This window comes from Coloeus monedula, assembly GCF_965178545.1.
Source record: "Coloeus monedula genome assembly, chromosome: 8".
Taxonomy (NCBI): Eukaryota; Metazoa; Chordata; class Aves; order Passeriformes; family Corvidae; genus Coloeus; species Coloeus monedula.
The window spans coordinates 21,082,118-21,098,094 of NC_138788.1; the positions used below are offsets into that span (position 1 = coordinate 21,082,118).

At 36.4% G+C, this 15,977-nt stretch overlaps 1 protein-coding gene across 2 annotated transcripts in view; it reads right to left on the reverse strand.

The window, feature by feature from the left end:
• Positions 1 to 15,977, reverse strand: part of ERCC6 (ERCC excision repair 6, chromatin remodeling factor) — a gene marked incomplete at its 5' end in the record, with an annotated part of 43,322 nt that overhangs the window by 5,881 nt on the left and 21,464 nt on the right. For both annotated transcript variants that reach the window (XM_082285893.1, XM_082285892.1), the window contains 8 exons: positions 379 to 498; positions 940 to 1,050; positions 1,771 to 1,989; positions 2,739 to 2,834; positions 4,214 to 4,330; positions 5,665 to 5,841; positions 6,279 to 6,449; positions 13,402 to 13,537. In XM_082285893.1, the coding sequence (XP_082142019.1) occupies positions 379 to 498; positions 940 to 1,050; positions 1,771 to 1,989; positions 2,739 to 2,834; positions 4,214 to 4,330; positions 5,665 to 5,841; positions 6,279 to 6,449; positions 13,402 to 13,537 (1,147 nt within the window). The remainder of the gene's footprint in view (positions 1 to 378; positions 499 to 939; positions 1,051 to 1,770; positions 1,990 to 2,738; positions 2,835 to 4,213; positions 4,331 to 5,664; positions 5,842 to 6,278; positions 6,450 to 13,401; positions 13,538 to 15,977) is intronic.

Sequence of the window (15,977 nt, forward strand, 5' to 3'; positions counted from 1 at the left end):
ACCAACAGTCCTCTCCTGTCTGGTCAAGAGCTTGCACAGCTGTACTTTCCCTTCAGAGACATCTGATTTATTTATTTTAGAAACACAGGCCATTTGAACTGGTTTTTTGACTGCACTGTAACTGACTACATGAATCAACAATACTGAACAGTGGTAAGGTATAACAGCATAAAGGGGATGTGGTGGGAATCACTTAAATTGGCTTTGCCACAGGAGTAATCATAATGTGGAGCTGCACCCTAAGTGACCATTGCTGGGAACAGCAACTTAGGAAAGAGCAACATAGTGCTTTAACACTATCTGAGGAGATAAATGTCATTTCATCTTCAGTTTTATTTCAACTTAGCTGGTAAATGGAATGTAATAAACCAAACTCACCTGTGTGTCTACACTGGGATTCCAGTCAGGATCATAGATAATAACGCGGTCAGCACCAACCAAGTTAACTCCAATGCCACCAACACGAGTTGTTAGAAGAAAGAGAAATATGGATTTGTCCTGTAACCCAAGTGAGAATTTACTAAAACAAGAATTACCAAAATGTGACATTAAAAAAAAAAATTATTTCCTGGATTATTTCATCAGCATTATTTGCAAAGATGCAAAGGGAGCCAAGAGAAGGAATATATTTCCTTGATCATCTAGTATTTCTTTTGGCAAATAAAAGTAGTCTGATCTAAATTTCATTTACTGTTATCCAATGAAATTGCTTTCCCCCCTTCTCAGATGTGGGTTTTTTTAGCAGAAAACCCAGTTTAAGTGTGAAAGAAGTCATGACTTTTTTCCCCTCTCTCACAAATACAGCGGTTTCATTTCACTGAACTTCCTAGTTTTGTGTCTCCAGTCTAAAGTAGTATATCTAAAATCAGAAGAAAACGGAATGGAAGAACTCAATCATACTCATTAATATGTATTCATGTGTGGGATGCAACATCTCACCTCATTGTATCTTGTTACAAGAGGCTGCCTGGAAGCTACTGCTGTGGTGCCATCCATCCTGAGGTAGGAATAGTTTCTATATCTCACAAAGACTTCAAGTATCTGCATCATCTGTGGTGATGGAAAATATTTAATGAAATCCAGATGTGAAGACTGTGCAACTGTGTGATCAACGTATAAGAATTTCTGGTACTAACTGCAGTGTCAAACAAACGATGACAACCAAAAACTTAAAAAACCTTCTTAAATGACAGAAAACCAACTTATGCAAATGGGGAAAAAAACCCTATTTCACAGCTGAATGCAGTGGAACATTTGTGCTTGGTTTGGAAAGTCCAGGGCCATAGTCTCAAGACAATTAAACAGACTGGGGTGCAGCACCCCAGGGAAATCCACAGAAGGAAGACAAAATTTTGAGTATGCAGGGAAAACAAACAAAGGTCACTGCCTGTGCTATGGTCCTGAAGGGACTGATTCTGAGGACCAGACATGCACAGGCACTACACAGAGCATGCAAATTGACTACCAACTGTATCCTGAAACCACACAGCACGGACAGCCTGGTAGGATAGGGGTATAACTGATACAAGCTTTGACCCAGTATATTGAAACCAGGCCACTGCCACAATGCTGTGTCATTCCAGTAAAGTTTACTGAGTTTGGGAACTGGTCTCTGATTACTCCAATGACAGTCATTTCAGTAACTTTTTCAATAAGATGTTAATTTTATGAGAAAGACACTACAAAAGGTGGTTCTAATTGCAAGTGTTTTTGGAACTCACACACATGTTTTAGTAATAGCTAAAACTAAAAACAATTAGCTCATCTTACCTGTCTTGACTGAGTAAAAAACAACACTCTGTGACCTTGCTTGTGCCATATTTTCAGCAAGGATTCTACCACTATCATTTTTCCAGAACGTTTCCAATATCCAAACTGATCTGGATCCTCCACTTCAGCATCTGGAACACTCTTCAAAATTCTGGGACTATCCGCAACAAAGTCAGGGTGGTTGCAAATCTTTCTCAAAGTTGATAGTCCTAAGAGAATCTAAAGAAGTTAAGAAAAAAGTATTTTTATTTTCATGACAAATACTTTTATCCATAGGGGCTGTGGACAAGAAAAAGCGGTAGATTATCCACTCACCATCAATGTTTTTAATGGTGTTTTGATATTAGTATTTGTTTCAGGGAAAGTTTTAGGAAAAATCAGTACAAAAGAAAATGACTGAAATTTTATGTACTTATGAGCCTATTCTGGTGACAATGTTAAGAGAATTCTGCAACAACTTCAACATTAGTAAAACCAGTCCCTCCCTAGCTGTAAGGTCAAATTTTTCTTATTCAAAAGGAAAAATTCCACCAGTTTGTTTCTTGAAATTATCATGTCCTGCTTTCTGTCAATACTGTGAAATCATCAACTGTTGTATCACAAAGTTATCACACCTGAACTGTACTCTCAGGACTAACTAAGCTTTTCCTTTGCTTTGCTTCTGCAGTTAGTTAAAAGCATGCATACAGTTACCTACAACAGGTCATCCAACAAGCCATAATTTGTTCCCAAGATCACAAACATATTGTGAAGCTCATTCCATTCCTACTTTTACCTGGTCACGTCACTAACTCGAATATATTTCATCTAACATTTCTGAGAAAAAAAAGTAGACAACTACAAAAGCTGAACAGACATCAGTGTGTTTGCTTCCTTTTCTGCTCAAAATCCAGCTAGAAGAATGCAAAGGCCACGCCATGATTTTCTCTATCAAACCCTACCTGTCATTATCCTTATTTAATGCCCACCTGCATGTCTCCATTGAGAATCTGGTAAACTTCTTTAGAGTTGATGTAATTTTGATAGATTTGACGCTGCTCCTCTGTCAAACGGCAAAAGAGGACCTACAAAACAAACCAACCACTTAAGCCCAACCCGTGTGAATTTTAAAATTTTACCCTGTGCTACAACGAAACTTCACAGATGTCTGACATACTGAAATTCTAAGTTAAAAAATACTGTATGCAAATCATAAGAAAAAAAAAAAATTAGAGAATGAACATGATAATTAAGATGAGTTTCATGAGGTTTTATGTGCTCTTTTCACAGTAGTTACATTTCCCCCCAAACTGTTTTAGTTTTTCAACTGCTGTCATTCTCTACTTTAATGAGGTAACTGTGCAACATTAACAATCTTTCAAAGCTATGTTCATAGTAAAATCTTTGCATTGTGCGTCTGTCACATCCCTTACAACTTGCAAATTCTTAGAAGTTTAGCAGATGTGATCTGTCCTGTCTTTAGACCTTGAGCATGAAATATGATTTCTCAGGTGCTCTGATGGGCTAAAATGGTACAAAATCACTTCCTTGCATCCTGCAAGGCACCCAAAACGATGCTCTAAATCAAACTGATGTAGTGGCCTATAACTGACAAAAGCAAAAATCAAATTTGTTTAAACTATGATCACATTCTTTAGATTAAGTAGCCCAGACTCTTTAAAGTATATGGAAATTAAAAAAATTGGTTAAAAAAAGATCATTAGACTGCATATACACAGTATGACCTGCTCCTTAATTATGCACCTTTCAGCACTGTCTTACAAAGACTAACATGTCTACTTCTCTTTTAGAAGGAGAAGACAGGAAAGGACTGAGGACGGAGCATGAAACCCTGAAGCACTGAAGCCTGAAGAAGCAGCTAATAATTACTACAAGTGAGTATTTGTAGCAATTTCAGTTAACTAATACTTTCAACCTCCTCTACTTTGAATGAAAATGTTTCCTAAAGAAACATACCACCTTTAACTAAAGCAAACAAGTTTTACACCACAAGGCTAATATTCTGGAAATTTATTAGAATGTATAGGCCAGCTAGCTTGCGCTATGTACAACTGCCACCAAGTATTTCTCTATTATTTGCTGCCCAAATTAATCTTTCTACAATAGGAAACAATGCTTAATTGTTTCCTGCTGTAAAAAAGAAAACAGACAGACAACTCATTTCAATGCATTTGAGACCCAAGGGACAGTATTAAATAGCCCTGACTACACTTCATCTATCCTTTGCTTTTTAGATGAGTGAACTCATACAGACCCTGCAAGGCAGCGATCATTTAATACTCCAAACACTGGTGAAAGAACATGAATCTTGAAAGCTCTGCACCTTATCTTTAGTTAAACCAGCACTTTATCTGCTACTAGCACAGATTATTTCCAAATGTTCATGCAAGACTGAGTTTTGGGGAGGGAGAGGACTCAGATCCAGTAGTGAAACTAAGCAAACCTGTTCATTTTTATCTGGAAGCGAAAGGCTCATTTTTACATCAGCCTTCATTCTTCGCAGCAAGTAGGGGTTTATGGTGTCCCGTAACACACAGGCACATTTGTACGCAGTTTTTACCTGAAAAAAGGAAGAAAAGGCACAAGTTGTATTTTGATTCTTGATATTAATTTTAGCAACTAGCAAAATTACATAATTAACAATAGGAAAATCCTAATAAAATTAGATAGCTTATTTTACATGGATCTACAGTTACATGTTCAACACGAGTTGCAATAAAATTCACGTTAGCAACAATAAAATTGAGTAAGGCTTCCTCAGATACCCCAGATTTGTCTTTAAAAGAGATGAAAAGTAAGATTATTTAATTTAGAAACCAAAGAAAGAAGTGAGTATAAATCGGTACGAAACCAAAATCCTCATGAAAAAGTAGCTAATGCATATACTGAAGATCAAAAAAGAAGCCTGCAGCAGTGGTGGTTACTGGACAATAAGTGAAGATTAGTGCTCACTTGAGACTTCAAAAAAAAAGGGTACAAGAAAATCCCCATGATCACAGAAACTAAAGGTCACTCCAGCCCTAAAGGGAGCATATGGTTCTATAATGGGTAATGGATGTGTGAGATAGGTATTAACTGTACATAATGGCTAAAAATACCTTAATTTGTCTTGAAGCAAAGCAAACAGCAGAATAAATTATTGATATTAAAAAAACAATTCAAAAGCCAACTTAGTAATGTACTAATATTTATATAAGAGAAGTACTTGCACTTGAAAAGAAAACTTTAGCAATGCATGCAAAACATTACAAACAGTAGTTAAAAGGATACAAGTTTATTAGCATTTATACAAAACTTAGTCTGCAGATTATGAGGCAGACAATTTGTCATCTAATTAGAAATCAATACAACAGCCTGCCATCAATACTGAGAACCACAATACAAAGACTAATAGACACTTATTCAAAATAATTTCCCAGATAATTTTTTGCTTTCAAAATTAGTTTATCTACTTCCAGACTTCCAACACCTAATTTAGCTTTTTAAAATAAAAACTGTTTTCAGTTTGGATTTAAGGATTCCTCTTATTGCATAATTTGCCAAAGCTTGATAGCAAACAGGAAAGTTCTATTTAAATACATCAAAATGCAGGATCAGTAACCTCCCACCCCAGTTTGTTTATCTTTACTTCATATCAAAGAATACTTCTAATGACTTAAACTTTAGGGCTTTTGACAAGAAAACCTTGTATATAAGCTGCACTCCTGTATAAATGAAACAGTCTCAGCTGAATGGTTTTTTTACACAACCAGCAGTAAAATGACCACACACAACTCTTTCTTGGGTTAGTGTCTAGAACATACAGCATTAAGTACATTTAGAAGTCAGTTTAGAAACAACAGTAAGAGTTGGAAGAGTTTCCTTCAAGCAAAATGCTATTTTGGATGCATTTACCTGGACAGGAGAGGCATTGCAATATCCTCCCATGGTTATTGGGACAGAAAACTGCTCCATGAACACAGGTAGTGTTCCCAGTTTTCCTGGGAATATAAAGTCAAAAAGGGACCAGAGCTCCTTTAGGTTATTTTGCATAGGGGAGCCAGACAAGATGATTCGATGGGGTGTGCGGAACTATTAAAAAACCACAAAAGAAAGTTATTTTCATGGCTCATGGTGTATCCTGCCTCCTGCCTCAGAGGATATTCAATTTCACCACCAATAAATTCTTGTGTCAAAATATGTGGCCTCACACTCATAAAAAGTACAGGTTTCTGCAATACACTGTTCATATACTGTTAGCAGAAAATTCACACCAGCAATCTGACATTTATCCCTACTGGTAAATTACTATGCAATTTAAAATTTCTAATTTTTTTTCCTCCACAATACTTCTGTAAATTTACCCATGTAAATTCATTAAAAATGTTAAGTAAGTTAAATAGTCAAATATAGACCATTGTGATTTAAGCTTTTATTCTTTATTAATGATCAAACATGTATTTTTATGATAGGCTATTAGATACTGGAACCTCCCTCCAGAGCAGTTAAATTTATTTTTTATAAAGTACCTGCTTGCATGCAAGTGTGACTGCAGCATTTGGATTTCGGATTTTGTGACCCTCATCCAGAATGACATAATGCCAATCATACGTGTGGATGTTGTCCTGCATCAGTCGAATGTACGAGTAAGACGTAATTAAAATTCCATGGCAGGAAGCGATTTCATGAATTAATTTCACCTAAAAGCAAAAGGTGCACGTTGTCAGTGAGGCAGAATTCTCAGACCTCCTGAACTACACACACAGAGATTTGCTATCCAAGGTACACCAAAAAGTATTCTAAAAGCAGATCTATAATATACTTTGCAAAGAAAATAAGTATAGGCAAGATTTTGATTATAGGATTCTTAGCTCCTCTGTCAAAGAATGAAGCACTTGAATACTGTGTTATAGCAAATCAGAATTTGAATGAAAGCCTGGTCAGAAGGAAACAGTGGTTTTTATTTATAATTTTTTACAGGCAATGTCTGAAAAAACAAACATTGGATTTGTTTCAGGTAACTGGTCTCTTCAAGTTCTCCTATATTCACTTCACAAACCCAGCTTTGCGTACTGCAAGCAAGATTAAGAATGTTAGAGGAAAATTAAACAAGTGCAATACTGAAAAACAAATACAAAAATCTATTTGTTTAATCCTAAATTCTGTGTAACCATTCTCATTAACAGGATTACTATAGTTGCTATCAGCCTTCAAATGTTGTGCTTCTCTTGTAAGCTTTAACCTTTCCCCAAGTTTTAACTAGCCTTTATAGCTGCAAGTTATGTAGGGCAGGAACAGTCTATGTCACTTTTGACACTGTTCAGGACTCATCTTTATTGCATTGATCCTCCACATAAAAATCTAGAAGACTCAAACAGCAGATGATGAGACAGGAAAACAAGAAAGTACAACCACCACCACATTTGCTAAAGGAAAGACAAACCCCTTATTACCAGAAGTATCTTTAAGAAAAAAAACACCCACAAAAAAACAATTAGAAAAACCAAGCAAAAGGGAAAAACCCGTGTCAAAAACTCAGATGGTGTCAATATCCATGATCTTTTATTGTAAAATTACTTGCTCACACGTACCTGAAGATTCAAAAAACTCTTTTAACTGTTCAAGAATATCTGCTTTCTGATTATCATCAACACATTATTTAATGCTGATATAATGAGTCTCAAAAGAATAAGTAATCTTTAGAATAATTTGTATTTCAGACAGAGTAGGATTTCTCTGCAGGTGTGGACATCTAAAGCTTAATTCTACCTGGTGTATTATCCACAGTCTGCAACTTTTCTTGAGTCTCAGCAATGGTCTATCATAGAATATTGTAGACACCTCTACCCAAACACTTAAGACAAATCATCTCGGGTGATTTAAAATTAAAAGCTTGTAAAATATGTAACCTCTCCTAATTTTTGCAATTAAAAGGGTATGTCTGCAATTAGCCTGACTTACAGAATGCTACTCTCTTGTCATTAAAAGATGTTTTGTGAAAGTGCTGCTGTTATTATGGAGGCTCAAGAGACCAATCCCTCCTAGAGGGCAAACAGTGGACTGGTAGAAAACAACAGCCATAAATCACGCTGTCAGGTAGCAGAGAGAACAGAAGTGAAACACAGGCACATGAAGGCCATTCACTGTAAACACACCACAGCAGAATCCTAGTCAGGATTTACTGAACCTGTAATTAATTAAAGTTTCCTTCAAGCTAAATTTTTAATAAACAAGGATTTGTGCTGACAATGAAGAAATACAACACAATTTTATCAACTCACACTACAACACTTACTAAGTCTCATTTTACTGCATTGAGTACTTTTTCAAGGTTGCCTTCACTTTAGGTGCAGTTCTTGGAATAATTTAAAATATTTTAAAACATGCTAACAGATCTAATATTGGACACAAACTCTTGAGGGAGTGGTATTTCATAATTTATCCTATTTTATAATGTATTCTTTAGTCTAGAGTTCTTGTTTTGTTAGATTAAGGCACATCTAACTTAATTTTATTTTTTCTCTGGAAATACACTTCAGTGAAATATTTCAGGTCATGCACTGTTAACACTAAATTAAAAACAGTCTGCTTGAGAGAGGCAAATCCTACTAATGCCAAAAGATTGGCACAGATAGATACACAGCAGTTACCTAATTTTGAAATTCTGCACTCTGGCCTTTATCTGATTGATGCTAATGAATAGAGGAACATGTGAGTAAATTGAGTAATTATGAACTTGCATTTTTGTTCAGCACAGTACTTCAGGCCTTTACAATTCAGGGACAGTATTTTCTCCCAGCCTTGGGTGATAAGATGATGGTGTTGCCTTGTCTTCACTGGACCACGTAAGATGTACAAAGACTGGATGATTTCTGGCAAGCACCATTTCTTAAGGCTGAAAGATTTATGATTTATTCTAAGGACATACTCCAAGCAAATACTTTTTTCCTGTTGGTACCTCACTGTACCTATAAGTTTGCTTCTGAAGGTACAAAACCAGGACCATTGTTTGGACTGATGCTTAATAAGGTTTATCGTTTTTTGGGATAAAGCAGTCTTTAAAAAAATATTTAAGAGGACCTGAATTCTGAACTCTTATATATTATGTATTAAAAACGGTCATTTTCTTGGACAGAAGTGTGTACGTTAAGACTAAACTTAAAGAAATAGACTAGTGATAACTACAAAATTCACTAAACATTCAGATACCTTTGAGGCAAGCGTGAAGTCAGAGATAGTATCTAGTCACTTATACAACCATATAACATCTATGAATCAAAAGTGCATTCTTCAGCAGGCTTATCGCTATCTCATAACCAACCATTAGGCCTGGGGATCCATAAATTCAACATATAAAACCTCTTTATTATTTCCCTGCCCCAACAAAAAAATCTAAATGGCACCATGAAGAGGCTTCAAAAGAACACATTATAATGTTTAATAATGTAAAAGTTGCAATAAAAAGAGCTAAAGCACTTAGTACATATTTAACAAGAATGCTACTTCTTGGAGTACAATACTAATTTTATCCAAGTTTGGTCCTTAACTCAGAAATAGAGCCTTTGGCTAAAATACAGGTTCCATATGAAATCATGCCAGTAACTGTAACCTCCAAAATTTATTTTCTTCACATGTAGATTATGTACTCTACTGTGAGGCTAGAAAGTCTAAAATTTTCCATGTGTAAAGTCATCTTCAAGTAGATGGTTTCACAGCTGCAAGCATCATGAACTGACAACTACTTTTTAGGGCTGAATTGTGTGTCCTGCATTTGACCAGAATAAGGGAATGCAAAGTTACACATTTACAAATGGTATGTGACTAACATCAGAAAGAATTGTTAACCTTGGTGATACCTGTTTCAAAGATTAAGAAATTAAAAGTTCAGCCTTGAACTTAAAAAATACAGCCTCCTGCCATATGTGAGATGTTGAACAAGATAACCAAAGTCCATGTTGCCTCTTACATTCTATGATTTACAAATGCTCATGTGCCAACAGAAGTTTTAAAACACCAGGACAAGCTCTTTGCTTGTCAGAAGCAAAGAAGGCTTTTCCCCCAACACTATCAAAGTTTTTTCTCCTTACCTTCTGTTCTATACCATAAATAAAACAGCACTTGTGATACACTACATTAGATTGAGTTCTTTGTTTTCTCTCATGCTTAGAGGTCTCAGAGCACTCAGTGTTTACAGATCAGATTTGAGTGTAAACCACAGTAGGAGCTTAACAGCGTAAGACTGCACTGCAGAACACATTTAGCCACAAATGCCATACCTTGCTCAAACTGAAAGCTGACTTCACAGGGGAAGACTATCATTTAGATGTGGTTCCACCTACTGCTCAAACTTAAGCACATTTATCATCATAGAAGAGCTAAATAATCTGTAATCAAAATTAATAATAATAATAATAGCAAGTTTTACATTTCATCTGAATGCTTTAAACAAGCTCAAAACTTGCTACTGTGTCTTCCTTTCATCATCTAAAGTAGCAATCTGCCTTCCTTTGTAGATAGCTGAAGGCCTTTAAATTAGTCATAGTCCAAGGGGTGAAACTGGAAATTTACACTTCCCTCTTTTACTGTCAGAATTTTCTATCATTGTTATTTTAGAAAAGGAATAACACAGTCTCTCTTTGAAAGCTTCACATATGCTAAAAACCACACAAATATTATAGCAGCAAGATGTCTCAGTGACTAAGCTGAAATGGGCTGACAAGGTTTGCAGCCAATCTGTTGCTCACAATTCAGGGTGCTATTTCATACCATTATTGTGAAAATCCTATAACTGCTTGCAAAGAAAACCAAAATGGACTGGTAAAAAGATAAAAATCAGTGAGCTTTTCACTTACCACATTGGTCAAAGTCCATTTGTAACAATAAAGAAGTGTCACTAACTGAATAGATGTGGGAAGTGTTGCCTAGAATCAATTTATGATGAAACAATCTGAACAGATGTCTTCCCCACTCTTCACTGTCAAGTGAAATACTTCTGTGGGCAACTCTGAAGAACTGGGAAACAGGCTCTTGCATCAATGCTTGTGTATCTTACAAGGTACACCAGAAAATGCCTATTCATAAAGGCATATAATTTCACCAGTGTTGAAAGATGTAGTATTTCCTAAGATTTCAGGGTTCCTGACAATGTTATGGTAAAAATTATGTACATCCATCTCACCTAAAATATCAACTTAAATTTTGTCAAGTGAAACTTCAGCTGTTGCCTGTTTCTGCTATGAAATACTGTCTTATGGGACATCTATCATTGCTTAACCCTTTTTCTCCAAAATTCTAATTCAATAGTTTTACAATTATTCTTTGCTCCTTAGAAATCATGTGCTCCTCTTTCATAGACCTGTAGAGACTCTTTCACAGACCTGCAGAGAACAAGCTGCATGCTGTGTTTTACCACAACCTGCTGGCCAACCACTACAGGATAAGGTAGTCCTCAAAATCCATTAGTATCTTCACTGTCTGATGTCCGGTTAGTCTGGAGAACAATTATGTTCCTCCACTGGTTCAGAAAATTGTAACCTCTTCAGAGGCTGAAATGACCTTTCTCACTCCAAAGCTGGTAACAAAGTTCAGTTCCCCAATCCTCTCCTGGAGCTGTCCAGCACAAAAATCTTCTCATTTACTTTGTGATAAACTGTGATACACTAATAGAACAGGTGAATCCTGGTTAATTCCCAACAGGCCTCTGCAACACTGAGACCCCAGGTGAAAAGGGAGCTGGCTTTTAACCATGTAAATTTAATCTCAAAAAATTTATGCAGTCTAACCACTATTCTGATATTCTTTAACTTACTTATTCTTTTATGTATTATGCCAGAGCATAAGGGCTGAATGGTCCCTGGATGAACATTACAAAGTTAAGATATGTAAAAGTGGTCTTCTGTAATGCAATAGGTTATCAGCAGATGGAATTTCTGGCAAACTTTTATTGCAGGTAAAAGGGGAACTAGAATGGGAAAGTTGGGTTTCTTTCCTTACTTTAGCTTGCTAGTCTCTGATTAAGAGGCATCTAGGAAAAAGATGTGCATGAGGTTAAGACCTTATCAGCAGTGACACTTGTTTAAAGCATTTTTGCAGCTCTTAGAAGATGAGGCATTAGGTTCAGTTCTCTAAATCTGCTTGAAAGTGCTAACATCTTTAAATTGTTGAATATGCATTTGATGGACAATGAAATCTTGAAAACCTGACTATTCCTGCAGATGGAAAAATTTGAGTCAGTCTGTCAAGGCCATTAATTAACCAACAGCCCAAAATAAACACACATGATTTAATTTAGGAAGACATGCAACCATGTTATTGAGGTCAACAGACTTTTAGGGCTTGAAAACACACCAAGTTAATTGAACAACAGGAAGCTATTAGCACATTAGAGTGTGCTACTCCTTTTTTGCCATGTACTGTAACTACATCAATTACTTCAGAATACGTTTAATCAAGTGCAATTAAGCACCATATAATCTTAATGTTATTACAAGAAATTCAATAAATATTTAAAGAGAAATTTTAAAATGCTTTGCTGAATCCTAAAAATCCATTTAAGCATCTGAAATATAAGGCTAGGGGAAAATAAAAATCTAAGTTTTCCTTGTTTTGCTCCTGCAAGGTACCAAAGTTTGAAACTTCAGACAAGTCAGACTTTCCAGCTTAAGAAACAGACAAAGAACATGCATATGAAGAGACTGACACAGAAAACTGAAACACAGAAAGGGCTCTGCTTGAAACAATGAAAACTAATGAAGTAACTCTGTCATTAAAGAAAATGAGACTAAGTGATATCAACTGACAGCAACCAACTGCAGAGAAATTGCCCATGCACGCAAACCACATTTGTGGTGATCTGTTTACCCACTGCTTTTCTGATCCCATATTGTTCCCCCACTTTCCCCTGCCCCTAGTCCTGGCCACTGCCTCGGGCTCTCCCTACTGGTTCCTGTACCCCAACTCTGCTCATGTACCAGCCCTGAGACCCTGAGAAAACCCCCCTGCACCCAGATCACGAGGTCTCTCTGCCTCTGGGGGTGCTGGGACAAGATGTAACCATTAAAGGTCCCTGATGGAGAGCCCCTTCTCGCCTCTTTCACTGGTTGCAAGGCTGATGGCTGCTGGAGCAAGAGTGCGGAGCCGTCGGAAAAGGACTACGGGAGGGCGAAATGCTCGCTCTGCCCTAAGCAGCCCTGCTGAGCTCTCAGGGAAAGCTGCAGCTTGCTAAACCAGACCTAGCACTACAACACACATTAAATATCACATCAATGACATAGTGATGCACAGAAATGCAAGAAGAGAATTCACAAGTGCTACAAGCATTTAACTGGTGTACAAGCAGTCCCATCACAAACTCCTAGCACGGACTAGAGCACAAGGAAAGCTCAAGCAAGAAACCTGTTACTATGCTTAATTTGTTCAGGCAATACAAGTCTTTATCATAACATACGTGTATTCCATGTCATCCCCCTTTTAGTCCAGTTTACTACGAAATCTATGCAAGACAATGAACATTTTGTTCTTTTAAGACATTCAGAGAAAGGGCACAAGCTCTTTCCTACACAGAAGCATTAAGCAACAGGGGATTTTTTTTTTGCTAGTAACAAGAAAAAAAAAAGAAGCCTCTGGGATTACAAAATGGATGTCAATCATTACCTTACTCTTTGTATAAGAACCAGTTTCATGGAGCACAGCGACTCTAAATGGAGGCCACCAAGTGTGGAATTCTTTTACCCACTGATGCAACACAGTAGCTGGACAAACAATCACTGTTGGACCCAATCCCTGGTACCTAAAATAGAGTATTCAATAAAAAAACCCTTAATGTGAAATAAATAATCTGTATTAAGTGGCTCATTAAAATACACACATATTAAAATGACATATTTAACAGCTGAAGTGGAATATGAGAGCTATGGAAATTAATTGGCAATTTGTTTTCCTGGAAGTCTGTTTTTTAAAGGAAGATGAAGAGGGTACTGCTAAAAGATTCTACCCATTGACCAGTTAATGGATGCATCTATCAAGATAAACAGGAATAGAAAAGCTCCAAACAATATGGCATAAGGGAACTTCCTCCTGTGATATTACAAATCATGTTTTAGTGACTGCTGTTTCTACAGGCAAAAAGAAATCATTAACAAGCAATTATTTTATTACTTCTATTATACAGAATGTGTAGCTAGAGTCTCACAAATGGACTTATACACAGGTGTTCTGCTTCATGTTGGTAATATACTGTACTCTCATCACCATAGTTTATACATAAGAGAAGGATTCTAAAGTGGCAGACTGTATTATCCATGGAAGTTGAGATCTGAGCTTGGCTCAAACTGTCTCATAAGTTTCTTATTCATAATTATATTATTGTTTCTGAGAATTACTAAAGAAGTCTGAAACAAAGTCTTTCTGTGTATTAAGTTGAGAGCTGCTCTTAAGGTTATGAAGGGAAAAATCTTTTGCACACTAGCCAAATAAAAAATACTGCTGCCACAAATACATATCAACAATCATGTAAGAAATACATTAACTAGTGGTTACTAGCAGTTACTTTTCAAATATATTTGCTCTTTAAAAAAATGGAACAAAATGATTTTGCAAACAAAGGCAATAGCTTCAGTTTTCATACACTGACCTGTGTCTATGTACTATCCAAGTGGTAATAAATAAACAATGCAAAAGTTCATAGTATACATTCAAGATCACATACTGATAGCAATAAAAGATTTCTCACACACCAGCAACACCCCACTTTAAAAAAACAACAAACCCCTTAATGCCTTCAGAAACTGCTGACATGAAGAAATAATATTCTTTATTAAAAGCTTATACATATACAACAACCTGGATGTTGCTTATTATAAAATACTAGAACACAACCTTACATGGTCTAATTAAAAAACTCCCAGCAATCCAAAGGGAAATAAGGACTTGGAGAGTAGCTTCAACTATGCTACGAATCCAAATAACCCTGCTACTGCTCTTAAAAATATCTACAGCAAGAAAGCCAGCGTTCCCAGAACATACTAGTTTCTCACTCCTTGTGGGTAGTAACAAAATACCACTGTTTATTCCCCTGGTCTGTATCACACAAGCTCACACGCAGGGTTTATCCAGATTTTTTTCCCCTTCGGCTTACACAAAGAGTTTACACCTCCTTGAATCAATTTTCAGAAAATCCACTCTCCCTCCACGTGGCTGTGTGAAAACTCTTCTGTGTCTAGTCTGACTCTAACCACTTTGCACTAGCCAACATTTTATTATTCTCTTGAGACCTTTTATTTATTTATATAAAAGAGTCATCTAGTTTCTTCCAGTCTGAGCTGTTTCACAAAACTAAACAAATCATATACTTCTGCTTGCCACACTTAGGAGGCATCCTTCATTCTTCCAATCACTGCAACACTGCAAGACTCGCTCTGCTGCCCATTCAATTTATATTTGCTTTCCTTGAACAAAGGTGGCACTAAAAAATTCAAAACTAAAGCCTTACTAGTGTCTTGTACAAAGACAATGCTGTCCTATTCCTACTCCAAATATATTGCCATATTGTATTCTGTCCTTTTTTCACAGACACATTGTACTGATAGCTTGTGGTCAATATCATGTATGATCAATATATCCAAATCTCTTTCTTCTGTTGCTTCTAGTTTATAAAGCCCAAACTCACAAGCATCCTTTATTTGTTGTTATTTAATTGGATGCAATTAGAATTGCACATAAGATCTATTCTTGCAACTTGCTACCAAGAAAAAGAAAGCTGTATTTATACTATATTTATAATCTTTAAATACACAAAAAATTAGTGGAGGAAAACATGTTTCATTATAACCAAATATTGCCAAGGACTGGCAAATCATGTTTTCAAGCTGAAACAATAACTAAATCCTAGCAAAAATAAGAGACCAGGGCAGCAAGAGCCATACATGTTTTCTGGGGCAATGGATTTTTATTTACCTAAGCACCATGGAAATTAATCTCTGCCACTCAAAGTAGAGATTGAGCTGTTTATGTTTATGTCTCAGTATCCTGAAGAGCACAGATGGGTAAATAATCAGTGTATAAACTTTCTGTCAGTTTCTCATCTGATGTCTCAAATAAATGAAGCCAAGCCTGTAGTGAAAAGGTTTTTGTTACACACCAAGGTAACGAGACCCAAGCTAGTCTGGAAGACACATAGAGCAGGCAACACAACTTTGTCCACTCTTAGTGCTGGCTTTGCAGCAGGGGCT